This window comes from Accipiter gentilis, chromosome 32, assembly GCF_929443795.1.
Source record: "Accipiter gentilis chromosome 32, bAccGen1.1, whole genome shotgun sequence".
Lineage (NCBI taxonomy): Eukaryota > Metazoa > Chordata > Aves > Accipitriformes > Accipitridae > Astur > Astur gentilis.
Genome location: NC_064911.1, coordinates 7,638,150 through 7,665,362, shown reverse-complemented (window position 1 = coordinate 7,665,362; position 27,213 = coordinate 7,638,150). Strand labels below are relative to the sequence as shown.

Genomic DNA, 27,213 nt, shown 5'->3' with positions numbered 1-27,213 from the left:
GTGCATGATGAAAATTAATATTAAACAATGATCCTCTGCCTAAAATTGTGTTTTGGATATGTTGAAACCCATGTAAAATGGCTGCTGTGTTAATTTTTTGTATCATGCTACTTTGCTACTAAAATATTTTGAGGTACCAAAACTTTGCTCTAGAGAAATACAAATATAAATATAATACTTTAATATTATTTAATTGTATCTCAGTGAGAGTTTCTTCAGTGTCATCAATTCTCAGTGAATTTTATTCTCATTTTTAAAATTCAACTTTGTTTCACATGGCTGATTGACCAGAAATTTATATTGCTTGGCCTTAATTATTCCAACTACTTCAATTCATTTCATCAAGCTTCATTCCATTTTCTTCATCATTTTGCTCATTGCCCAGATCAGATTGATAGGGCTTCAGTAATTCATATTTTTTTTTGTTCATTCTTTTTGAAGACTGATCCCATATTAGCCATTTTCTGCTCTTCTGGAGGTTACTTCATGTTCTAAACGTCTTACTGGCGATCAGTATTGCTGTTCCAAAGAACTCCTTAGTAAGTTCTCTAAAAAAATCCTGTGTACAAGTTTTTCTCATCTCCTAACTAAAATCCCTGTTTTGCTCTAGTAGTTGTTGTGTTCAATCTTAATTTGAATTAGTATTGAAATTGAAATCCTGTCATTATGACTTGATATGTATCACCTGGTGGGGTTTCGCTGAGGCACAGGACTCATTTTTCCTAAGTCATGATTCCACCATCAACTTTCCTCTAGTCTACATCAGAAATAATAGTTTCCACAGTGGGACCTTCTAAAGGAATTTATACAAGTTACAGATGTAATTCTTGCTTTTGTGGCTCCAGTAGATGTCTTTTCTTTGAACCTGCTTGACAAAGAGGAGTGGGAATTGCAGATTTATTTGCAGTACATTCTGTATGCAAACATTTATATCAGTGCTTATAGGCAATGGGTTTGTGACTCCAGTTTCTGTGGGGCAAATGTAGCATAAGGACAACAGTCTCTGCATTCCTAATCCTTTTACTCCTTGTTTTAGCATGTAGGGACAGGTAACTCTCTTCTTCCTGTGTCACGCCCAGTATGATTTATTTCTCTAGGAGTACTCTGTTTAGAAAGAAAGCTTAGTTTTCAGCAAAGCCTTGATTTTTGCTCAGTTTAGTAGTTCCACAGGTCAAGCCACAAGAAGGTCAATTGACTGCTGGAGCATGCAGCCATTCAGTAGGTCAGCATATATTATAACAGAGAAACCTGATGACTTGCCACTCTTTCCCCTTACTATTAACCTAGCTCCACTACTACCATAATAGTTTTCCCTTTGTTTTTAAATCCAACTCACCTTAATCCAAGCAGAAAGCATCAGTGCAGCGTGATAGTTCAGAAGTGCCAGCATACAAGATAAAACTGTATCACGGCTGCTGATTTCCCAGGGGACAAGCCAAATGCGCTAACAATTTTAAAGGTGGCTGCCCCAGCAAATGGAAGTGAGGGCTGCCGCTGGGTCCATGCCTGTCGGCACAGCCGTGTGTCAAACCCACGGCAAGGAGCAGTTTGTCTTTTTCACTAAGGTACGGGGTGATGCTCGGCTGGAGTGGGAAATCATCCCCTTCACTCTGTCATTCATGGCCTCCCTGAGCCCTGTTTTGCCCACCTGAAAGCTGGGAGATAGGATGCTGGCGGAGATACTGGCTCATTTTATGAAGTATTCTCAGTTTGCTGATCAAAACTGTAATGGAGGAAATACACATTACAATCTGTAGTCTATACTCATCGGTTTGTGAAACCAGCGTTTCTCCTATAGCTGATGTTTCGGACACACTGTTACCATATTCAGTTGCTTTTAGGCTTTGGGATTTTGCTTTGACAGATACATAAGATCCCTTATCTTCTTGGGATGTTTGTTTTGGTCCAGTCCTACACCAGCCTGTGTGTCCAGGACAGCCATCATTAACTATAGTAATGCTGCTGACCATTGTAACGATCTGCTTGAATAATTAGTACATTCAAACCCTGCTGATGGAGTTCCTTTTTTTTCTGCAGTACTTCATTGTTCAGCTTTTGACACATAACATGATCTTGCATGATGCCTCATGTTATTTTTGATTGAAGTTGCACAATCTCCTTTGCACCTCTTTGACCAAGAATGCATATATGTTAATGTGCATTTGAATATGTGCCATATACATTTAATGGTGAGGACATAACTTTTTTTCCAGATGCAGCATGGAACACAGCTATATGCTGTGCAGCACCTGAGAACATGTGAGGGAGATTTTTTTGTCATTTAAACAAAACTAAAAAGCAAAGTGAACGACATTGGGCCAAGCAACATTCAACTTTGTCCCTTCAGCTTTTCTTGAGTTGTGAGTTACTAGCACAAGTATCCATAATCTTCACTTAAGGGGGCAGCAATTGCTTCACAAAAGCTGCTAGCTGAATGAAAACAATATTTGCATGTTAAATCACCCTTATTATATGTGCCAGAGGGAGAATGTGTACATAGTCTCTTCATGATCCTAGCACTGTTAGAATAACAAGAAGCATCATAAAGTTTGCTGAAAAAAACATGACTTAGAACCAGAGCTGCTTTGGTTTTTAAAGTGTTTTTCAGTAGAACTGGATCCCTTCCTGGGTCCTTAGAGGTCAGTAGCAAAACTATCTCTAGGTCATTTAGGAGCAGCAGTGGTATTTTTCTTTCTGACTGATGATAAAGACATTGTCTTCTACTATATAGTACCACTTAAAAGAGTGTTAATAGCAAAAGGCAATCCCAAAGAAAGTGAAAAATAGAAAGTCTGAGAGTTTAAATCGAGCACTGTTTGGATCAGATGGGACATCTCAGATGAAGAGTCCTTCCCTCCACCAGGATTCTGCCATGCTTTGTGCTGAAACGGGATGGGGGAAGGTTAAAAATAAAGGAGTGGAAGCACAGAATTTCAGCTTCTCCAGTAGTAGGTGAGGAATAAAGCTTTAAACAGGCAAGCTGGTGCAGTGTCAGAGAAACAGAATGTAGAAAGTGGATGGAAGGGATTTTGTTGAGGTTTTTTATGAATAAAAAGAGCCCGTTGTCCATTCCTTTTAAAAACGAATACAAATGTAGCCAAAGCAATACATTAAGATAGGGGTTTGTTTCCACCTGTGTCCTCTGAATTTTAAAGGCAGGATATTTAACAGGATCATGGGCAAGCAAATTGTTGTAGGTGTAGAGACCCAAGAGGTGATTAAGGAATAAAAAGGTGAGATGGAGAAAGCAAAGACAAATTCAGTAAATGGCTTGGCAGGTGCTGGTAGATTTACAACCAGCAGATAAAAGAATAAATTAAAATTTCATGTGATAGGAGAGTCGCTTGAAGACTTAGAACTTGGAACTGTTTTCTTCTCAGATTTGCTTCCCTTGGTTGCACAAAAGGCTGCTTTGTTGCTGTGTGATATACTTAAGGACTCTGGAGTCAGCATTTTTAAGTGAGTTTGTTTAGCGGCAGACTGCAGAACAAAGCATAGCTGTCTATTTTTGCTGAATAATACTACAGAAATTATTATATTACGTTGACAAAGTTTTATGGAAAGCTGCCTGAAGAATACTTGGTGAACCAACTTCAGCTGTGTCTTTTGATCTGAGAAGTACCAGAATAATTATATCCCCAAAGGATTTTATGGTAATAATAACAGCAATGACAACAACAGGAGGAATATTGCTCCTTCAGCAGCACCTCATTTTGCAGGGCTGATCCATGTGGGAATAAGCCACCTTCTGTTTTGTGTATAGACTGTCCTCTGAAGACCCAGTAGCAGTTTTGAATTATTGGTAGTGGAAAAACATTCATATTTGAGAGCAACCAAACAAGTTAACTCCTTGGAGACCTCCCTTGCTCAGACCTCCATGCAGACAGGTTTGGTTTGGAAATGACAGGTTGGCAACTGCTCATCCAGCTTGGGTTTGGCTTCTGCCCAGAAATGGATGTCAACATTTTGTCTTCTTGCCTTTTCTTCCTTCCTCACCTATTCCTTGCTAACTGTGGCATGAAGGAACAGAGATCCCCGTTATTGGTTAAACTGTTCCTACTTCTAATAAGTTTCTGTAGTTTTTTCTAGTTAAGCCAATGGTAGCTTGTACTTCTCTAAGCATCTTTGATGCTACTGATGAACTAAACAGGGCTGTCTGGGGCAGAAATGCAGTTTCAGCAAAAGTAGGGACTTTAGAGATGATTTTATTCTTGCCACTGATCTGAGAAACAACCGTGGTCTTAAACAAGGCTGATTGAAATTGCTTACTTCCTAAGAATTAAGCTATCAAATAGATTTTAATTTGTGATGACATTTATTCTCTTTTCTTCTAGATGCAAAGAGTTTGGCTGAAATGCTTATGAGGTAAGAATAGACTTAATGTTTTTAAATTGAAAAATGTCTGTCGACTATGGCATCATATTTCAAAATTATTATAGGGACAAACGGAGAAGTAAACCTTTTACTCCTAAGTCCTTTTTCAAAACACACCATTTGACTGTTTGTTAAGAGCTAGGACACATTGCTGGTTAGCAATGGGGGAAAAATAGACAATTTTGGACAGCATCTATGAGGGAATGCAATGGTAAAAAAATGAGAACTCTGTGTTAGTAGATTAAATTATAGAAGCTATGTAGGTCCATTTGGACATTTTTCCTATTCAGAAAAACATTTTCATAATACGTACCAAAGTAATTGCTCTTCAGAGAACATCTGATTGAAGGCAGTAAGTGCCTGGATGTGAATATCTCAAAACTTTACAGTTATATTTATGTAATTCACTATTGCTAGCTGCTTATACCCAAAGGTATAGAAGAGCAGGTAAATCCATTTATTATTTTTCAGTTCTGTTCCATTAGCTCAGCATCCAGATATCTAATTCAGTTGTTGAATTGCAACAGAATGACTATTCTGGCACCACAATTCCTTCAAAGATGGAAATTTCATCTCTTCAATGTTTATTGTTTTGTCTGGGGAGAATATTGAACTTTAAAACTGCTGCATATATTTGAAAACGGGATCACCAAGGGATTATTTTAAGTTCAAGTGAGTTTAAGTTCAAAATTGGTTTTCTAGAAAATCTTTTTTATTTTTAAGCAACAAATTTGAGAATGTCATAGATATTTTACCAAATGAACTGTACTCTAAACTTCCTCACCCGTGATAAACTTCACCTGCTATTGTAAGAATATACTTTCCAAAGACATGGTGACAGATGGTTTTAGTGTAAACTCAGCTTTAAGCCAATACATCTGAATAGTCCTACTGATGTTAACAAGACTGGTCATGCAGGTCAGGTCATACCCTTCCTACCTGCCGGTTAGAAATCCCTGCTAGCAGCAGATTGCAGGTTTAAGCAACTTCAGGAAGACATGCTCTGCTATTTTTCAGTGTCACAGAAAACAGCACAGATTAGCATATGCAGCAAGCCTGTTCCCTAAAGAAACCCAGCACGGACCAGCTGAAACTCCTGGATGAAGATATTCAGTCCCAGTGACAACCACACATAACACCTCTGCAAGGCCATTTCAGAGTCTCGCTCCTCTGACGCTCAGAAAACTCTATCAAACTGCCAACACAAGTGTCCAGTTTCAACTAATTTTTTCCTCTGGTGCTGTCAACCTTCAAATTAAAGAGCTTCTTTTGCCCTCCCCACCTGATGCACTCAGAGAGCAGTCAGGTTCCTTCCCAGCCTTTAGCTCAGAGTTGGTTTTCTAGGTAACTCATCTGCCACTGTTTCTTTTTGCTTTTCCTTTCACAGACGTTGAAATATGATCAAGTCGGTTTCCCCCATCTCATTTATTAACAAATAATCTTGTTTTTATTAAATAGTCATATTTTATATTTCTCTTCTAAAAGTGTGAACAAAGGCAAATGACTACCAAAACAGGACTTTAAAGGAAATAGGGGATATAGGCCTACATTTGTAGACACGTCATAACTCGGAGCTCTCAGAACGATGCTGTATAGGAGAACCTGCTTTCTACAGGCAAATGCTGTGTCACTTGTGATAAATATGATATACCTCCAACTGAAACCTGAGCTACCCGCCAACACTAGATGTTCCTGAAGATTTAGCACATTAATAATCAAAGGATAATAAGGCCTCTCCAAAGCAATAGTCACTTATTATAAACCCCATGGTATTTTATATCTTTTAGATTTCACCAAAATCTGCTATGATAAAAATATCAAAAAAAGAGGGTATGATGTGGGTTATGCCTTGACATTTATTAATTGGACAGAAAGCAGAAAAGATGATTCCCTGCTTGGTAGGAAGGTGTGAGGATGGAGAGAGCTTTGTGTATCTTCCACTTTGAGGAGATTTCAATGAGCATGTATAAAGCTGATTAAGAATGGTGCTTTATCCTTTGCTTTGAAAGTCGCTGGCTTTGGTTGTGTTAGTCAAATATCTGGGGAGCAGGATAAGCCCCAGTAGTTAGCAGTTTAACAGGAGCTGCACGACTTGTTGCTGATACCTTAAACTAGCAAATAAAATTTCCTGCTGCTGTACAATCACAGCTTTTTTATGTTTCTTTCGGGTTAAAGCATTGGTCCAGCCAAATTCTTTGTAACAGTTCACTGTGAATTACTATAGCAATCAACTGCGCTTTCTAATTTTGACCACAACGTGAGGAAACTTTTCTCCTCAAATATCCCTCTGTCAGGCTGCTTATTTACACAGTTTAGTCTTCCATATGTTTTTACAACAACCATCTTAGACATCAGGAAACTGTGACGTGGCCTCTCTGCCAAGGATCCAGAATGACTTTGGGTTTTCAGAGCACCATATTTAATCCCTTTACATAACTAGCTTGATTGGTTTAACCCTCTCCTGTGCATACAGACAGTCACTCAAGTATTTTTTTATTAAAGACCCAGAAAGATTATTTAAAAGGCAATGTTCTTTTAACTATGTACAGTCTTTCAAAATATATTATACACTGTACTTGCTCTGGAAAAAGGCCCATTTATCCACAAACTGTACAGAAAAGCTGTACTTAATCAGACCCAAAGGCCTACGTACCCAAGTATCTGCCTTTCATAGTGGCCAAAAGCAGGCACCTGCGTAGAGTAAAAAACTACAGCAAATACATACTTGTTCCCCAGACAGGCTCCCAGTCTCTAACAATTTGGAGCTCAGAGATTCATTGAACCAGAGGGAATGAATTGTATTATACATAGATCCTTACAAGGTCTGTCAGGTAAAGAACAGCCTTAGCACATGTTTGTTTGGGAATTTTATATCTGTAGGTTAAGGAAAATATAGCTATATGTGCTTCCTCCCTTTAAAGAATTAATCATTTGACTGTTCCTCCACCAAACTGTTACAATACTCTGATGCCTGAATTTTCCTAGGTTAGAAAATACTTGGGCACCAAACTTCAGAATTGCAATCCTAAAAATCTTTGCCTCGCTGCCGAGTCCTAGAGGCACTTAATTGCTGTTGGCACTTTAGGCTTTTATAACCTCAAAGCTGAGCTATTGTGGTCTGCAGAAAATAATTCAAAATTCCTTGAGCCAGAAAAGAGATTGCATGCTAATCAGCAGCAATACTTTTGCTGCTGTCAATTGCCTTTCTGTGTTTGGACACTCCGTGGCACCGTGCCGCTGCATACAGGAGAATTAATTACACCAGTAAGGAGGAAGAGAGAGATCACACAAAATGCGGCATAAATCTTGAGTATAGTACGGTATTTTCATGAATATAGAGGGACCTGGGTTCCAGTTCTGGCTTAAAGGACCTTCCACATATTTTGCATAAAGCTATGACTGGAGCCAAGAATGGGATTCAGAATTCTCTCTTGGCAGGTGAGCAATAACACTGCAAACCTGTGGAACTGTCCCCCTGCTCCTTGTGGTCCAAAGAATACTTCCTGTGCGGTTGAGTACTTTGCAATAGTAGGAATACAGAACATTCATACGGCAGAAGAGCTTCTTCTAGCTCTCACTGGGCTTCTGGGGTCTGCATTCTCTGAGGAAAATGTCTGATTTGATCCCTTTGTCTCCTGTGTCCCTGGTGAGCGGAGGAGGGGTGCAATGGTGCATTTATTAAACTCAGTTATGTATTGCACAGGTTCTATGTGTATCTAGTTGCATGTATCCTATAACTATTGGATTACTGATTATTAATTGAAATTAGAGCTCAGAAATTCAGTTTTCTACTTGATCCAGGTTTGCTCTATGATTTTGGACAAGCCCAAAGTAGTCTGATTTTTCAAGGGCATGTATTCAAGCATATCTGGCATGCAGATAATATATTAGTCTCTGATTCTCTTAACATTTCAGCAACTTGAGTGGAAATCAATAGGAGAGTGGCATCTAATCCATGCAGCGACTTTGCAGAGACTTCGAGAACATCAGTGTAGAATTTGTCTGCATTTTAGGATCCTAAATGCCTTTGAAATTTTATGTGCTTAATAAGACACTGTGACTACTATTCTCCACTGATTATATACGGAGAAAAGTCTGGGCAGCCCTTGGGTAGCTCTCCTGATATTTTGCTTCCATAATGATTAAATGAGGCACCAGTTGTAGGCTGTTTGAATGCATTTCAACTATCCATCTGTACATGACGGCAACATTACCACCTAACTACCCAGGTAAAGACAGAGACGTTCAAGTTTCAGATGCATAGATACTGTTAATCCTGGGGACCACAAGAGCGGGGAAAGCCAGAAGGTGAGAATCAGCCAGAGAGGTGTATCTGTGTGCCTTGCGGATCACAGTCTTGGATTTGGAGCAGAATTAGACCACGGGACAAGGAAATTCCTCCTAAAAAAGACTCTAGGAGAACCTCCAAACCTGCAATAATTAGGTCTTGCTCAGATGGAGACACAACAGGAAGTGAAGGCAAATTGTCTAGAGACGTGGGCTCATCATACTTGCATTAATCTCTGATGTAGAGGCCTGCACTCAGGGATGATGCGAGCTAATCATCAAGCAGCTTAATAGTCCTCCGCTGATTCCATTAACAACAATAATTCATTGCCAAAGGAGAATTAAACCGAGTGATCTACAGCTACTTTACAGTCGAAAATGAGCCTCCACTTAGATTTTAAAGCTTTCTGAAGTCTGAGCACATGGATCACACTACCGGCTGATTTGTCTTAACTTTCCTCAGCCTCCCCACATATAGAAGTATTTGCAAATATTTCCTCTCCTCCAAAGAGTAATTACAACTAAAAGGGCAAAAAGTTCCTGGGTTTTTAGTGCAGTCTGACGGTTTCTTGGTGCAAGCTCTATACTAGAAATGATTGTAGCACTCAGTTTTACTATCCATTTTCATTTGCTTTTGGTAGACAGCTCATTTAAGAAGTCATTTCCTGGTACACAAACTTCAACAAGAAATTGTTTCAATTTGCATGATGATAGAATAATTGGTTTATGTTCTTTTTTAGAATATTGCATCAATCAATTAGAAATAATCCATGATTGTAAACAAGATTTGCCATTCTAGTCTTGGAACATCAATGGAACTAAAACCTTTATTTATTTTATGCAATTTATTAATGGAATGCCTGGTTGTTAATTTGCTTTTTCATTTATCAATTCTAGTGATATTTGGAAAATATCTAATGAAAAATAATGAAAAGTTAAAAAAATAATTAGAAATTACTCAAGAAATCATTTTCCTACCAACCGGTTTGATCAGTTGTGTATTTCTTGACTCATTCTTGAGGAATGAAAAAAAAGGTCCATCTTGCAAAGTGTTTTTATTAATTTCATTATATGACACTTGAAGAAAACGATACAAAATTGTCAGGAGATTCCTACTGATAAAGAATAGGCCAAATCCCTCAACACCGTGCATTCATCTATTGCTTGTCATGTGCAATAAATTAATACCATGGACTTGTTCCGAAGAGGGGGAAATAAGATGTATGACTATTTTTGCTGATTATGATTACATTATTTTTTGTTTGAGCTGGACAGATTCAAAATGAGGAAGTTTGCAAGTATCTTTCCATTTAGGCTGAATGTTAATGTGTTTTCTTCTCTTTTGTTTTTAGCAAGAACACCAGGACATCAGATACACTTAATAAGCAGCAGCAAACACTGAGGATGCACATAGACATTCCCAGAGCACAGCTTCTGATTGAGGAGAGGGACACGATGGAGACCATTGGTAAACTCTTGTTGGGCTTGTTTTCACTGGTTAATGTAACAGTCACTTTACCCCACACCTTTTCCCCACTGTACACATCAAGAAAAAAGAGCTACAAAGTAATATGCCACATTTGAACACTGAACTGATTTTTTTTCTCCCCTTTGAATCATTTTCCATTTTAAGTAATCTCAGTACAGTATTTAAAATAATGCAGGACATAAGGAAAATGAAGCAGGTGGAAAGAGCTGCTTGAAGGAAATGTAAATGAAGACTGGCAGTTTTATGATTTTCATTTTGATTTCTCTTCTGGCTTTGACTATGCAGTTGGATCACTGGCATTACTTACAAGGAAAATGAAATTCTGAAACTACAATATCAGTATTTAAAGATTGGCGACAGCTGACTTCTAAAACTTAGACGTTGCATATTGTATCCACCTGTTCATAGCAAATGATATTTCAACATTTTGATCAGTTTTCAGATTTTGTGTATCCATGCAAAATTCAAATCTCAACTGTTTCACACAACAGAAAACAAGATTTCTCATGTGGCTGGCACATAGCTGAACTGTCATGAAAAATAGAATTGTTTGGTGTTGGGGGTTTTTTCCAAATAATTTAAACACAAGATGTCTGAAATCTCAACCTGATCCCGGGACTGTATGGGTACACACCATGGCGAGACCCTCCAGAATGACTGATCTTGTTAGACTTCAGATCTATTTGGATTCAAGTCTGTGTAGAAGAAGCCTATGCTGCCTGAGAGCGTAACAGCATCCCAGGGACTGTGTGGCTCCCCAAAAGCTGGGAGCAGCATCTCTGCATCTCCTGTCCTTGCCTGCACTGGGGAGGGACAAGCTGCTTTAGCCCTGAACCCTGTCACACTTGCTGTCAGTCTGGCATGGGGGGCGGAGGGGGTGGCCTCAGGGGACATTTCACATTTTGTGCTACACATTTGAAAAGGAGACCTATGCTTCACTGGAAATACAGACTTTTTTAAATCCTGATTTGAGCTTCCCAAAGCTTGCCTCTCTGATGCAGTCTTTTGTGCCAGGCTTCATCCTAAAGACAGTTTTTATTTTTGAGTTACAGTTGCTGAGCACTAGGGGGTTATAGCAGAAATACCATTAGTGCCTTAACTGTAGCAATGCGATCAGTGCCTTGGTAATAGCCAGGTCTCCACACAGCATTCAGAATAAGCAGGCACTTTGGCAGTCTTTGACATAGTTTACTGCCAAGAGGTTTTATTCCCAACTTGAATAAGAGCTCATCTTTTGCCAGAGACAGAGTAGTTTGATTTCATAATGCTTATTCTATTTATGGCCTTCTTTGGGTAAAAAATGCTAGTTATGTTATTGTGCAGAATTGTTTGCCTTAATGGTATCTCGTCAAGTTAAAAAAAAAACCAAAACCAGGACTGCTTAGAAGAAGCGGATCAACCTGTGCTGACTAGTAAATGCACAGAAGCCCCACTGCTGCCAGTCCCTTTAGAAATACATTACAAAGCTATATAGCATAGCATCGCAGGAAGTTCTTGTGGCTTTTATTACTATTATGAATGGATAGAAAGACTGTAAAGAATGCAAAAGATAATCTGATAGCATGCAAATAGTTGTTCTGCAAGCAGAAAGTCAGTGGAAGATTTATTGCTGTTAAGCCTTCCATGATCAAGTGGACCAGATTCCTCTTTGGAGCAGAAGAAATACAATACAGAGATCACAACTGAAGAAAAAAAAAAAAAAAAGTAAGTGCTGTATAGCACTGGCTTTCTCCAGGGGTCAAGGTCTGTGTAGAAATGTGGTGAATATATCCTACCCCATAGGCAAGCAATAGGCAGCAGAACCATACAGCAGTAAAGGTCAGTGCTCACCTTTTTCTTCCAGTCCTTCCCAAGGACAGGCTTCACCTTGCACCTTTCTTTGCAGCTGCAGATAAGCCCATAGTCAGCTGGACTGACTATGTTGAGAGAAACTTATACAACTCACGTAAAGCTCCCCAAAGCTTCTTTTTCACACCTATGGTGGTGAGGTTTGGTGCAGAGAGAGCTGGTAGGACTTAGCCCTTAGTTTCCAGAACAGCAAAACACTGGACTTACGGATGCTTAGCTGCCCTGCAAGTATATTTCCATTGCTTTCACCGCGGTGAAAATGCTTAAAAAATAAGCAACTTCCTAAGAACAGTCTTGGGTCATCACCATCCCTTCTGTAATATTCTGTCTCTGGAGAAAAAGCTGACTGGTAGAGGGTTAGTTAGCAACATTACCTAATGACCTCGTTTTGGGAAGACATAGGTGATTTCAGTGAGGACATAACTAATTATGTTAATAAAAAGAAATAAATGCAATATGTTGTTGACAAATTCAGCTGAGCTCTCTGAAAATGAAGGGGAAGAAGGCAGTGTTCAAAAATGGGGAAGAAGGAATTAAGGCCAAAATTAATCACACACAATCTAGCTTTTTGGAAGGATGCTTAATAGCCTGTCTCAGTTGCACATTTCTAAAGTGAAATCACAAAGACTGACATGAAAACTACACTTATTGTTTAGTTTTGTATGAACTTTGAGTTTAAAGCCAGAGCTCTCAAGCTGTGGTACACACTTCAAAGCCATCTTCAGTCCTTCAGAGAAGAGGGAGCTGCCACTGTCACTGCTGGTGCCCAGCTGAAAATGTCTGAGGACTTGCTGTAAAGCTCTTATCTTGGCAAACACAAAATTCGTTACTCATTATCTGATGGTTTTTTTAACTTACAGATGACAGATCAACAGTTCTGCTCACTGATGCTGACTTTGGAGAGACGTCTAAGCAGAAGTCACTGACTGTCACCCACACAGTACATTACCAGTCTGTGTCACAAGCTACAGGACCACTGGTCGATGTTTCTGATGCCCGGCCAGGAACAAGTAAGCATATAAGAGAATATGTTACCTGGAGAGGAGATAGCTATAGGAAAATGAATACTGTGCTCCTGCGTTTGCATCCTCATGGGATTTTTTTTCTTCAATCTGAAAGTTGAGAGAAAGCTATTTAGGTCAGCAGAGAACATTTCTTATACAATTGCATTTAGTGATTCAATATGGTAAAAATGGCACGTGCATCTGCAATGCAATTTGAAATAATTCATACCTGGCTTTCATTAAACCGAATGCATGCTAGATTTTAATTTCTAGAATTTATTGGGTAAATTAGCTTAATGGCTTTTAGTCTCTAATATATTTTTTTCTTAATGATTAATCTTTATTGTATTTCAAAATACATCTTCCCTCCTTAGCTATCAATCGGGCAAGAAATACATTTCTCATTATTGCTTTTCTGAAGTTGTATTTCCAGTTTTAGTTATTATGGTAAATTACTTTTCCCAGATATATTCATCCTGAGTTATTCTTATAGCGATTAAAATACTATCATAAATTAATAAACTGCAGCAATCCATTCTTCTTATATCTCTCATGAATGTGTTCCATATCTATGTAAATGGGGGGAAAAAATCACTAGATCAAAGGAATACTTATGAGTTAGGAATATTACCAAAATGTAGTTCACTAGCAGTGTGCAATTTCTAAAACCTCTTGGATTATTTCTATCCCCTGACAGTTTCAGAATTTGTTTACTTGGTGAGTTCAGTGAAAATAAACACTGAAAGCCTAGTTGCTAGAATGCAGATTATTCAAAAAATCTTCATTTAATCTCCTTTTCCACCCCAGTCTTTATAAATGGTAGCTGTTCTAGTCCTGACCTTGCTGCTTTTCTAACTCTGACGGTTTTAAAATGTGGTTAGATATTTCTTGAGGACTAGATTAGTACCACAATTTTTCATCTACGAAGAGACACGGCATTTGAATTAGAAGAGTCAAGATATGATATTTGTTTTCTTTCTGGAACCACTCTTGTCTCACTCCTTTAATTCACGTATATGCTGTCTAGCCTGCTCACTAAAAGCAAAAACATCATCATATAATTTTTATCATGTTGGCCAATCAAGATTGTCTGAGTAAACAATGGGCTCTCCATCGTTTTCCAATCCTGCCTGTTCTAATAAGGAAAGAGACACCACCCCAAAACCGTATGCCTGTATCATACCACAGGATTTTATGGCACCAGCACCTTCCATCCCTAATCCCTTTTTTGTGTGCAGTTATGTCCTTCAAATTCCTCCAAATTAAACTTGGATTTAACTCATGTGTAAGGGTATGATCCATGTCCAGACCAGCTTTGGAAATAGAAATCCACCATCACTTCTATTATGCAGTAAAGATCTAATTGCAGCAGTGCACAGTGCTGGGTCAAAGACTTTTAGGTAGCGTTCTCTGGATTTAGGACACTAATAGAACTTTGACAGAGGCTAGGCTAGGAGAGTTTGCCTAGACCCACAGCTTTCTCTGTGAAGAGGGGAGCAGTGCCCAGCTGGATGGCTCAGAGGTTATGGATCCTCCTGTATGAGCACACTCACACTCACTGATAGGCAAATATTCCCATACAGCACTTTTGAAGTTGTTCTCTAGTTGTTTTGTATTTCTTTATAAAAGAGGTATGCTCCATGAACCTTTCCCTTGCTCACCTCAGCTCTCTACAGTTATGTTCCAGCATACGACAGCAAAGCTGGCTTAACAACCGGGGCACCAGATGTGCGCCGTTTTCCATCACACGGGCAGCTCTGGAGCCTGCTGTGTCCCTGCTACAGGGTCCCTTACGCAGGCGCAGCACAGCTGGTGCAGAGCTCCTGCTCAGCACACGCTCAGCAGGACGAGCACCGACCTCCTGTGCTGGCAGCAGGCTCTCCCACCTCCTTCAGATTGCTGACGAAAGCCGTCTGAGTCATGGGCTCAGAGAACAGCTGAGGTTGGAAGGGAGGGACCTCCGGGCACCGGCTAGTCTGACCCCTCTGCTTAAAGCAAGGTCAGCTAGAGCCAGCTGCCCGGGGCCGTACGCAGGTGACTTTTGAATATCCTCAAGGATGGAGGCTCCACCACCTCTCTGGGCAACCTGCTCCAGTGCTCAGCCTCCCTCACAGCGAAGTGTTTCCTGAGGTTCAGAGAGAAGCTCCCCTGTTTCACCTTGTGGCCATTGCCTCTGGTCCTGTCACTGGGCACCACCGAAAAGAGCCTGGCTCTGTCCAGTTTGCACCTTCCCTTCAGGTATTTTTATATATTGACGAAATGCCCCCGATCCTTCTCTTCTCTTCTCTTCTGCAGACGATGCAGCCCAAGCACCAAGCCAAGAGTTTTTCCACTAGCACTCTCCTTCTGTCCTTCATGTCTTCCCTCGAGGCAGGCACGAGGCTCACTTCTGGCTGTGACAGCCACGTGCCAACTTTCCACAGCTGGAACAAGCGGTGGTTTATACTGACAGGCTGGTCACGTTGTGCCAAGTGCATTTTTGGATGTTATCCATGTGAGGCAGCTATGTGTTGCACTACCAGGACGATCAATTATCAATGACATTGGGTTCATAATTTTCCGCTGCTGTAAGGGGAAGATGTGAAATAGGAGAAGGACCAGACCATAGCTGGTACTACTAAATAAATAGCTTGTTTCTTTGAAGCAGCAGAATACAAATTCTTACTGGGAATGCTTAGGCAGAAGCAATGTTCAGAGTCATTATCTGTGTATTGTTTTTTTCTTTAAATTGCTTCTGTTAAAGTCTCTTACCTCAAAGACTGACAACTTCACCATTTGAATGTCAAAGAACATTTGAATAGACTTGAATTTTTCGTTTCTAATACCCTTTCTATTGTTAGTAATATCCTTTCAGAAGCCTCGAAGAGAAATCCTTCAGTGCTGATTTAGTCACTTTCTGTTTGCCACATAATGATTTTTCTATTCCACTTTCTTTGTAAGGGAGTACAAGCCTCACTTTTACAGAAGAACTATTTATTAACAAAATTAAGGAGGTCAGTTCTGGCAGATAGCTCACTTTAACTCCCTTGGTCACGATATTATCTCCAGGATAATAAAAAATAAACCATTGCTGACCTTAAACAAGTAGCAGATTACTTGTAAAGGTTAAGAAATTGTATTTCTTTATTAATTTTTTTAAAAACAGTCAAAGTTTTATGAACCTCTTCTTACTGACACTCTGATGGCACTATTAGAGGTTATGCTTTATGTCTTGGTTACTTGTTAAAAAACAGGAAATCTGTAGCTGATTAATACTGCAATATAGTAAAAGTATTAGTAAAATGTCCAGAATAGGAAATTATATATTACCACATTTCTGACCACATGTTTTTACCAACTGAGAGCAGGTACTTGGTGTAGGGTGTTTCTGAGGGCACATCTACACTGATAATTTACCTTAGACTTCACTTGAGATGTGGTGTGAAATCCCTGACCAGATCGACTTGCCTTGTGCTCTTTCACATCTCAAAGTGGTTTTGGTTCTGGAGAACTGCTTAAGTTGGAGTAAGGGGATAATGAATGTGTCAACGGGAGATTGGCAGGGCCTCAGCTCTTCAGTTGCACCGTGTTTTAAAATGTATGGTTTCATCAGAAAGAGGGTATTTCAAAAAAGCATTAGGAGTTTGGCAATGAACAGCATTTTCACTGTTCTTTTCCCCCCCCCCCAAAGAACGTTTTGTGGGGGTTTTTTTAACCAACACAATTTCAGTGGCCATCCCCTTCTGACAGGGCTTGTTTCCTTATCAATTCAAGAGCCTAGTGGCAAACACCCTCTCTGTTATCCGCCACAGATCCTACTACAAGGAGGAGTGCCAAAACCGGATCCACAGCCCGCAACCGCTACGCTAGTCAGTGGACCCTCAACAGACCTCACCCCACCATATCAGCTCATACCCTCACCACAGACTGGAGGCTGCCCACCCCCAGGCCAGCAGGGTCAGTGGACAAGGAAAGCGACAGCTACAGCGTCAGCCCCTCGCAGGACACAGGTACGGGGCTCTCTGCAGGGCTGCGCTGCGAAAACGGGACAGCGGTAGCTGCGGTGACCTTCTTGGTCCTTGGTGTACTTCATTTGGTGCTTAGGTGTCATTAGTTTTTCCTTGCCAGGGTGTTTTTCTGTGGGCTATTTATAAGGGGTGCCACAAATGCATATAGTGCCCATGATAACAAATACTGTGCCCGTGGTTTCTGATGCCACACACGCATACTGGAGTCCTTTGAAAGATATGGTGGTAATTTTTCCTGTACTCAGGAAAGTGCTGTACTTCCTGTATCTGCAGGAAAAAGTAGTATTTGCTGCATGAAATGGCATTGACCAGGAAGGGGCAGTATTAACAACCAAGAATATGCCTGAATCACAGGTGGAATGGTTTTAAGGTTTGAGCTACACTGAGGTTCGTATTTTCCTTTTCACATTCCTATAATATGCTCACAGGGTTTATTCTAGGTGGAAAAAATAAGAATGAAAAATCTGGAATTAGAGTCCACATCAAAATCCATTCATATCACCGACTGCTGCAGCAGCTAGCTCTGTTTTTTCCTGAGAAACCGCATAGGTTTTATTCCTCTAGATGATAACTGGGGAGACACTGAATACATAATCTGCCTGCAGTCTTCATCTCTTCTTGATGTCTTCACATTATAAATGCAATTGTACCTGAAAAAAAAAGCTTTCTCCTCTGCCCTATACTGAACAAGTGACAAAAAGGGCAAATAAATGAGTAAATGATTAAGCAGAAGAATAGTCACGAAGCAAATCTAATAAAAGTTAAATATGAAGAAAGGTAAAATACTATTCAAAGGTATGCCTGACAGAAGTGAATTCAGGCTTACTCTGGCCTCCTCAGATTAAGGAAAAGTATTTGTCACATGAAAAAGCTATGTGTTAGAGCTACAAAGCAGTAGGTGTGACTGGCCTTTCACCATGAAAACCAGTATGACTTTTGATTCTTTCTATAAGGACAAGCATCTGACTTCCCTTATGTCTAGTAACTTATAGGTTGGAGTTCTTATCTTTTCACAATTCATCCTCCTAAACTTGCAGACCCCTATGTTGTCTCCATAGGGTAACGGCACTCAATAGATGCCTCTAGCCAGCTGACAGACTTCATCCTGATTTTTTCAGGGAGAATTATCATAAGGCTTTAAGGATTAACTCTAATAGCTATACAGATACAAAATAAATAGCAAATGTTATCTCAGTAACTCTTTTTGTAGACATTCCAGATTTCAGGTGCCCTTGCATGTGTTCCAACATTTTGTTACCCAGTGATATTTTCCAATGCACGTGGCAAAGGGAGATAATTCAAGTTGCTGTGTAGTTTAATAGACAAACCACATGTAATTTTGTAACCAGACTTCATAATCTATGTTTTAACATGGCTGCTTTCCTACTCTATGTCTACCCTTGAATACACAGTGATTTATGTAAGGGATAGCAAGCTTTAGATCATGCTCAGGAAAGCTTTTCTTATGCCAAAATGTAACTCCGTTATGCCACTTGGTTTCTAGGAAAAGAATAGAATCAGTTTAATCTAAGTACTTCAGAAGTTTAAAATTTCCAAATAAACATTACAATAGATGTAGCCAAATTACATGTTCAAGAATCAATTGAGCTAATATGCACATTTGATCACTTTTCCAATATGGACTTCAGATTTCTGAATCTAGATGATGCAATTGATTTTTGGCAGAATTTAGCACTTATTGTCAAAATAATTCCACGTTTACAAAGCAGTAGCTTTTAAGCTTAGGAGACATTTATTGCAGCAGTTCATAGCTGTAACTAAGTTCAAATGTTCTAACTAGAGGCCATTAGAAACTTTCTGATTAATCTAGGTTTCATGAAGTTCACCCTGGGCTTGGATGAACTTTCATCAAATCTAAAGTAGGTGTTCAAGTAGATTCTTCCCAAAATAGTCTCCCCAGGGCATGGGATATGGGTAGCTGCAGGGCCTGAGCTACATGGACCAAACTGGGACCTTTGCATGACCATCATATTTACAGACACTGGTCTATGGCACTGGGCAACTGCTCCCTTCCAGGAGTTTCCAGTTGATCAGAAATTTGTCAAGACATTATTTTGGCCCGATTTACAAATCAAATGTGAAAAACAGAATGATGTTTCCCGTGGGGAGAAAAAAAAAAAAAGTGCCTTGTTTAAGTTCTGGCCAGCTCAAAATCTTAAGGAAGTTACAGCATATTGTAGAAGTACTTGTCATTTTAAATAAGGCATGCTCCTATTTACAAGTGGCAGGAGTGTCGTTTTTTGAGCACAATGGAAACTGATGCAAGGATCCTAGCACACAATAAAAAAGATAAAGATTTGCAATAACAACACAGTTGCCTCTGGCTGCTATAGGAGTCCCATTTTTATGAATTAGCTATTACATTGTGCCTGTTTATTGAACTTCACCAACAATGTCTGAAATTGTACAGATCTTGTGATGAAACATGACTTCTGCCCAAGGAACTTTTGGAAGTCTTCTGCTTTTCCAGCCCACTGAAGTAGAAGTGTGATGGGTGCAACAGACCAGTGATTTGTCCCTGCAGAAATGAGCGATGCATTTCCAAAATGCTTTTAAATGTATCAGTAGCCATTTACATTTTCAATAATAGTGCTTGTTTAAGAACTATTGATATTCTCAGAAATTCATCAGCAGAAAAGAACAGCTTGAAGGTCATAGTAGCCTGCGTGTCAAATATTAAGCCCCCACTAGCTTCAGCAGCATTGAAAAAAGCACCTGAATGTTTGCAGGCTGGTAGCTACCAAACAATATTGCTTTCTTAAGACCTTTGTTCTGTATGAAATGAGTTAGTATTTACCTAGTGTCAGACAGTCAGAGACAAGGTCTGAGAGACACCGCCTTCATATTTGGCCTTTGTCCTCAAGGCTTTCTCAAAAAAAAGAAGTAAGATTGAAACAGGTACAGAAAGACTATCCTTTCTCACCTAGACATCACCTCACAGAAATATTTCTAAGATGCATTAAAAAGTAACGTAGAGAAGCTGTTCCTCATTTTGCTAAATCTGTTTTGTGGGTTTCTAACTTTTTTTAAGGCATTTAACTTTTAGAGAAATTATTTTTTGTGAAAAAGAAAAAGTAAGCTTTTTCATGTATTAAAGGTTATTTCTTCTAAACCATGAATTTAATGATAAGCCACATAATGCTGCTAGCAGACTACTTCACTTTAGATTATCTGTAATTATCAAGTAACTGACTAAACTGAAAATTGTGCAGACATTTATAGTGAAGCAGACTCATTTAAATCACCTTGATCATTTCAAGAGTTCTGCATTATAGTAAGAAATACTATCATGTTCACAGCTTTTTTTCCAAAAAGGATTGTGCAGATGTTGTCTTTCTCCCATTATTTATATTTCTGATGTTTAGATCGAGCAAGAAGCAGCATGGTCTCCACAGAAAGTGCCTCCTCAACATACGAAGAGCTAGCGAGAGCATATGAGCATGCAAAAATGGAAGAGCAGCTGAGACATGCCAAGTTCACCATTACAGAATGCTTCATATCAGACACATCGTCAGAGCAGCTCACGGCAGGGACTAATGACTACACAGACAGTCTGACCTCAAGCACGCCGTCAGAGTCGGGGATTTGCAGGTTTACCGCATCCCCCCCCAAACCTCAGGATGGAGGGCGAGTGATGAACATGGCAGTTCCAAAGGCACATCGGCCAGGTGAGATGTTAGAGGTAACATTTTGGTCCTTGGGGTGAGCATTTCACCCCATGCCTAGACTGGTTAACAGGAAAGGGTATATATACCACAAGGAAGAAAGAAAGTGCACAATATATACTGTAAATACTTACAGAGATAATTGCTTTTTTGTCCCAGCTAATATAACATTTGAGTATATTCTCCCATATACAGAAAAATGAGGAACTTGGAAATTTAGGAACAGAAGGGGACTGTTTAGGCCATCAAATACACTACTCTACAGCTGCAGCCATCTGGCAATAGAACCTTCTGGGATAAATAAGACCATATGCGGTACATATCATCATAGAATCAGAGAATGGTTTGGATTAGAAGGGACCTTAAAGATCATCTAGTTGCAACCCCCCTGCCAGGGACAGGGACACCTTCCACTAGACCAGGTTGCTCAGACCCCCATCCAACCTGACCTTGAACACTTCCAGGGATGGGGGATCCACAACTTCTCTGGGAAACCTCTTCCAGTGCCTCACTACCCTAATAGTAAGGAATTTCTTCCTTATATCTAATCTGAATCTACCTTCTTTCAGATTAAAGCCATTACCCCTTGTCCTACCACTACATGGCCTTGTAGAAAGCCCTCCTCCAGCTTTCTCATAGGTCCCCTTTAGGTACTGGCAGGCTGCTATAAGGTCTCCCTGGAACCTTCTCTTCTCCAAGGTGAACAGCCCCAACTCTCTCAGCCTTTCTTTAGAGATGAGGTGTTCCAGTCCTCTGATCATTTTCATGGCCCTCTTCTAACAGGTCCATGTCTTTCCTGTGCTGAGGACCCCAGAGCTGGACGCAGTGCTCCAGGTGGGGTCTCACCAGAGCAGAGTAGATGGGCAGAATCACCTCCCTCAACCTGCTGGTCACACTTCTTTTGGTGCAGCCCAGGATACAGTTGGCTTTCTGGGCTGCAAGTGCACATTGCTGGGTCATATTCAGTTTTTCATCCACTAATACCCCCAAGTCCTTCTCTGCAGGGCTGCTCTCAATCCACTCATCGCCCAGCCTGTGTTTGTGTTTGGGATTGCCCCGACCCATGTGCAGGACCTTGCACTTGGCCTTGTTGAACTTCATGAGGTTTGCATGGGCCCACTCCTCAAGCCTGTCAAGGTCCCTCTGGATGGCATCCCTTCCCTCCAGCGTGTTGACCGCACCACACAGCTTGGTGTCATCGGCAAACTTGCCGAGGGTGCACTCAATCCCACTGTCTGTGTTGCCAACAAAGATGGACAGTGCCCATCTCTAACTCAAATCACCTGCTAATAAAACATGTCTTACATCAATACTTTCTGCTTGAGAGCAAAGGTTTGCTATCAGAACAGTTCATAAAGACAGATTGCAAAAGATGTACTATCCCTTCTGCCTTGCAGCATCTTGTCAAGTTGTAATAACCCTTCGGTGATGTTCTTGAGCAGTTATACTCTCTCTTTGACATGTCCTAATATCAAACTAGAATTATCTAAAGGAGGGAGAATAAAAAATGGACAAAATTAAGACAGTGCTATAGCTCAAGGGATGTGGAGCTTTCTACTTTCAGACAAATTTAAACCCGCTCCAACTTCTTACTGACTGAAGGTGCCTGAGGGACATCCTTCTATTGGGCTCAATCAAATTTCCAGTTCACAAAGAATGCTGTTTCTTGTGATATCCCAGTGCACAATAGCATAGGTAGATTATCTGTGGTACTCTGAGATCAAATACATTATAAAATCTTCTCACAATGTTTGTCAGTCTCCATTATAGAATACATGGTGTGACATCATGGAGGAGGATTCAAATGGGAAAAAGGCTCAATTACATTTGTGTGTTTTTTGAAAACGTGATTTATTTTACTTTATTTTTATTTAGTATATACGTTTGTCAGTGTGGGTGGGGCTACTTATATACACAGAAAGTTCAGTAGTGCTCATATACGTAAAGAATAAACTATGGTCTTTTGCTTAATATACATCATAAATGGAAAAGCAACTGTTGTGAAGACAGAGGAATGGAAGATAGACAGTGGTATCAGGAAAGTCATTCAGAAGCAGGTCCTGACACTGAAAAGAAAGCATAAAGGATTTTGCTAGAGAAAGCTGAAAGAAGAACATGGGACGAAAAAGACCAAGCAGAAGGTAGAAAGTTATAATAGATAAGGCAGGAAATTAGTGTATCATAGTGATAGATAAGAGGGAAAATAAGTAGGAAATAAAATAGTGAGAGAAATGATTGATTTCTGTGTAGTCACAGAGTAGAACCACAAACCCAGGAGCTGTAAAAATAAAGATAGAAATAATTTTACTTTCTAACTCAAAAAAAAGTAAGATAAATATTTGTCTTTTCTCTGCTAAAGGGAAGCATCTGCATTCACAGCTGAGTCAAAATTGCAATCCTCTCCTTCCAGTCAGTCAACAAACATTTTTTATCATTTCTTTAACAAATAGCTTACTCTTTTCCTTTCATGTTCCAAATACATTATTTATGCATATTTAGTATTTGGTTCTAATATATTCCATATAAAAATGATTTTCTTGAGGGCATACAGCACAAAAATTTAGTCCCTGTGCTTCATTTAAAAGCTTCCGGGGTTGGAACAACATCAGAGCCCCTCTAGTGAATTACAGACTTGTAGCCATGTTTACCTCTGTTAGTTTAAATGGCTTGAATTTTTACCTGCTTTTCTTGATTAGCTTTAGCTTTCCTTTGCAGTAAGGAAATTAAATATATTTTGAAATTAGTAATTAGCTTCAATACTTTGAAAAAAAATTCAGTGTTCCAGCAGAGCAACTTGAATGTTGGCCTCTAAATATTGAATGATATGTTATTAAAGGTTACTTTTTGCAGGTCTTCAAACAAAACATGCAAGTAGAAAGACAGACCATATTTTTAGTGTTCATATCAGTGAGGAAAGACTCAGTGGGCATCTTTCTTCTCTCACCCACCACTTCAGAAATTCTGCAGAAGTAATTAATAATTCAAATACAATTAATCAAAGTAATTCTACATTTGGGAACCTGGAGAAGAAATTAAAAAGTTAAGGTATTTAGATTAAGTAGATGAGAACGTCTGAGCTGAAACACTGACTGCACTTCTTTAGTACATGTCTATTCTTCCTTGAAGTCAGCCTTTTCTTTCAAGACAACTTCTACCTGTTTTCACGGCACTTTGCTTTTCTTCTCCCCCAACTCATTTTCTTTCTTGTACAATGTCACTTTCAATAACTTATGCCTCCTCCTTCCTAATGTCTAATCTCACTTTTCAAACTGCCTGTAATGCTACCTATTGCAACTTTTATGGTTGCGATAAAGGTTTAGGTGTCTACAATCAGTAGTATTTGTTTTTCAAAATAACCCCCAACAATTAAAAGGCAGTTTCAGAAAGACTATAACAAAATGTTATTTTGATAAGTGGGACATTTTGAAATTAATCTACCCAATGGCAAGGCTGCAACTTCACTCAAGAAAGGTAATGATGGAGTTTACCAGTGAAGACTTCGTCAGCCATAACTGACTGAGCTATTACAGCACCTATTTCTTAGCTTATTGCTACCATAAGTATTTGGTATGAGCAAGCAAAATGTTAGACCACCCTAAGGCTTGGCTTCAGAAGACCTTCCTGAAAGTTTCTGAGGGAATCCCAACTCATGTCACTGATTGTTCCCTTGCTTTTCCTGAGCATCTCATAGGATTCTTTTGTACCTGTACAGTCAAGCCTGCTGATCAAACTACCTGCTTTATCTAACAGGCAGTGTTTGAGAGCTCAGGTTGCTCCAAACTGAGATAGTTAATGATTAGGAGTAGGGTACCTGAATGCATTTTCATTGGAGGAGGAAAAGGGGTGATCAAGATTCAATGAATTGTATTCTGGGGGCTGACATCAACTTGCTGTGATGTTCCCAACTTCCATACCATTTTTATTCAGAAATTGAATCAAAACATTTGATCGCCCCATCAGCTTGAATTATATTTGGATGGCTCATCAGATGTCTAGGCAAGCTTAGTAATTGATCATTTCTAGCACTATAACTATGAATTAGGACTGTCTTTTCAGAACTTCTACACATTATGTACAACTTCAACTCTGTAACTAGTAATGAGTAATAGTTGATTGCCTCATATTCTAGCCCACTGTAAGTCTTCTAATAGACCTTTTCCCTTCCATTTAGCTGGTGGTTTAGATGCACACTCAGGTCAGCAGTCAGAACTACTTCTGACTTCCGGATTTCTACACCTTTTTCCTGATATTTGGTTTACAGAAAAAAAGAAACAGTTTCATTAAGTCAGCTCAGACATGGGAGCTAAAAAAATGCAAGGATTTTGCCATAAAACAATAATGATACTTTTATAAAGAAAAATAAAGCAATCATACCTAAAGTCATAGAAATTGTAAATAAGGAAATAAAGTGATTTTGGCATACTTAATCTGAGACATGCACTGGGACTTCAGAAAGATCTGGATATTTAGCATGGTTATTATTTTATAATTCAGAGTGCCAAATGTGTTGCACTGTAGTACTCTATATTCAGCTGAAGTTACTGCATCACAGAATTGCAGAATAGTTGAGGTTGGAGGGGACCTCTGGAGGTCATCTGGTCTAACACCACCCCCACCCCCCCACTCAAGCAGGGCCACCTATAGGTAGGTTGTCCAGGACCATGTCCAGTTGGGGTTTGAGTATCTCCAAGGATGAAAACTCTACAACCTCTCTGGGTGCCAGTGCTCAGTCACCCTCGCAGTAAATAAATGTTTCCTGGTATTCAGACAGAGCCTTCTGTGTTTCAGTTTGTGCCCGTTGCCTGTGGTCCTGTCGCTGGGCACCACTGAGAAGAGTCTGGCTCTGTCCTCTTTGCACCCTCCCTTCAGGTATTTGTATACGTTGATGAGATCCCCTCGACCCTTCTTTTCTTCAGGCTGAACAGTCCCAGCTCTCCCAGCCTGTCCTTGTAGGAGACATGCTCCAGTCCCTTAATCATCTCAGTGTCCCTTAGCTGGACTCTCTCCAGCAGCTCCACATCTCTCTTGTATTGGTGAGCCCAGGGCTGGACGCAGCACTCCAGGTGTGGCCTTACCAGCGCTGAGGGAAGCATCACCTCCCCTGATATGCTGACAACACTCCTATCGCAAACCAGGTCACAGCGGTCCTTTGTCATAATGACACGTTGCTACTTCATGTTCACCTTTGTGTCTGCCAGGACCCCCAGGGCCTTTTCTGCAAAGCTGCTTTCAAGCTGGGCGGCCCTCAGCATGTATGTGCTGGTGCATGGGGTTGTTCCTCCACAGGCGCAGGACTTTGCACTTCCCCTCGTTGATCTGCATGAGGTTTGTGTTGGCCCATTTCTCCAGCCTGGCAAGGTCCCTCTGGATGGTGGCACAATCCTCTGGTGTATGAGCCACTCCTCCCAGTTTTGTGTCAGTACCTCAGCCTTTTCCATGTCCTGTGTCGCTAGGTTCCCTGCTCCATTCAGCAGCGGGGCCACATTTTCCCTGGCCTTCCTTTTGTGACCTATATGCTTATAGAAGCCTTTCTTGTTGTCTTTGACATCCCTGGCCAGATTCAACTCCAGTTGGGCTTTGACTTTCCTAACCACATTTCTTCATGCTTGGACAGTGTCTCTATATTCCCTCCAGGTTACCTGTGCCTGCTTCCACCCTCTGTGTACTCCCTCTTTGTGTCTGAGTTTTGCCAGGAGCTCCTTGTTCATCCATGCAGGCCTCCTGGCATTTTTGACTGAGTTTCTGCTCATTGAGCTTGGAGGAGGTGATCCTCGAATATCAATCAGCTTTCTTTGACATGAGGCTACTTCTAGTTGTCTGTAAGAGCAGCTGTAGATGTTTTCTGCATCACTGTCTTGACACCAGACAAAAACTTTCAAGTATAGAGAGAAGGTGTTATTAAACAGTCCTCAACAAAAAATATTTTAGGTGTTGCATTTTTCTTAAACTTTTCAAAAGTCATAGCTACAGGAAATGGAACAGGGAAGTAGGATTTTTTTTTAAATAATTCCTACATTCAGTGTTTTGAAAGCATGACTTATGCATCCTTGTGCTCTGATCTTTACAACTCCATAGACAGATTTTTGGAAAAAGTTGAGATTATTTGTAGGTTCTGCTTCAGCATCCACAATAGCATCATTATTTTTCCTTTATACACATTATAAACCACCAAGCAAACTGAAGTTACTGCTTAACAACAGCTTCTGCATAGCTTCCGAAAAATGAAAGGATGGATGCAGGCCTGCGCATAGGTTTTTGTGGACTTCACAGAGCTGGCAGGCCTAATTTGCCCAGGCCTTGAAGCTGACCCACTGCAGATGGTGACATTTCTCAGTAAGCTATAAAAATAGTCTTGTGTCTCAGGAGGCACATTAAAAGAGAAAACTGAAGCAGTAGAGATAGCATAGCAGTATTTTGAACATGTGGGATAAATCACATCCTTTAAAAAAGTGGGTCTTCAATTCCTAATCTCTGTGCAGTATTAATATTTTTCATGGTATAAAAATGATGTCAATACA

At 40.0% G+C, this 27,213-nt stretch overlaps 1 protein-coding gene across 2 annotated transcripts in view; it reads left to right on the top strand.

Moving 5' to 3' along the window:
• DSCAM (DS cell adhesion molecule) overlaps positions 1 to 27,213 on the top strand; it is a 491,765-nt gene that overhangs the window by 450,531 nt on the left and 14,021 nt on the right. For both annotated transcript variants that reach the window (XM_049835149.1, XM_049835148.1), the window contains exons 28-32: positions 4,335 to 4,365; positions 10,014 to 10,129; positions 12,859 to 13,008; positions 16,794 to 16,991; positions 20,396 to 20,698. In XM_049835149.1, the coding sequence (XP_049691106.1) occupies positions 4,335 to 4,365; positions 10,014 to 10,129; positions 12,859 to 13,008; positions 16,794 to 16,991; positions 20,396 to 20,698 (798 nt within the window). The remainder of the gene's footprint in view (positions 1 to 4,334; positions 4,366 to 10,013; positions 10,130 to 12,858; positions 13,009 to 16,793; positions 16,992 to 20,395; positions 20,699 to 27,213) is intronic.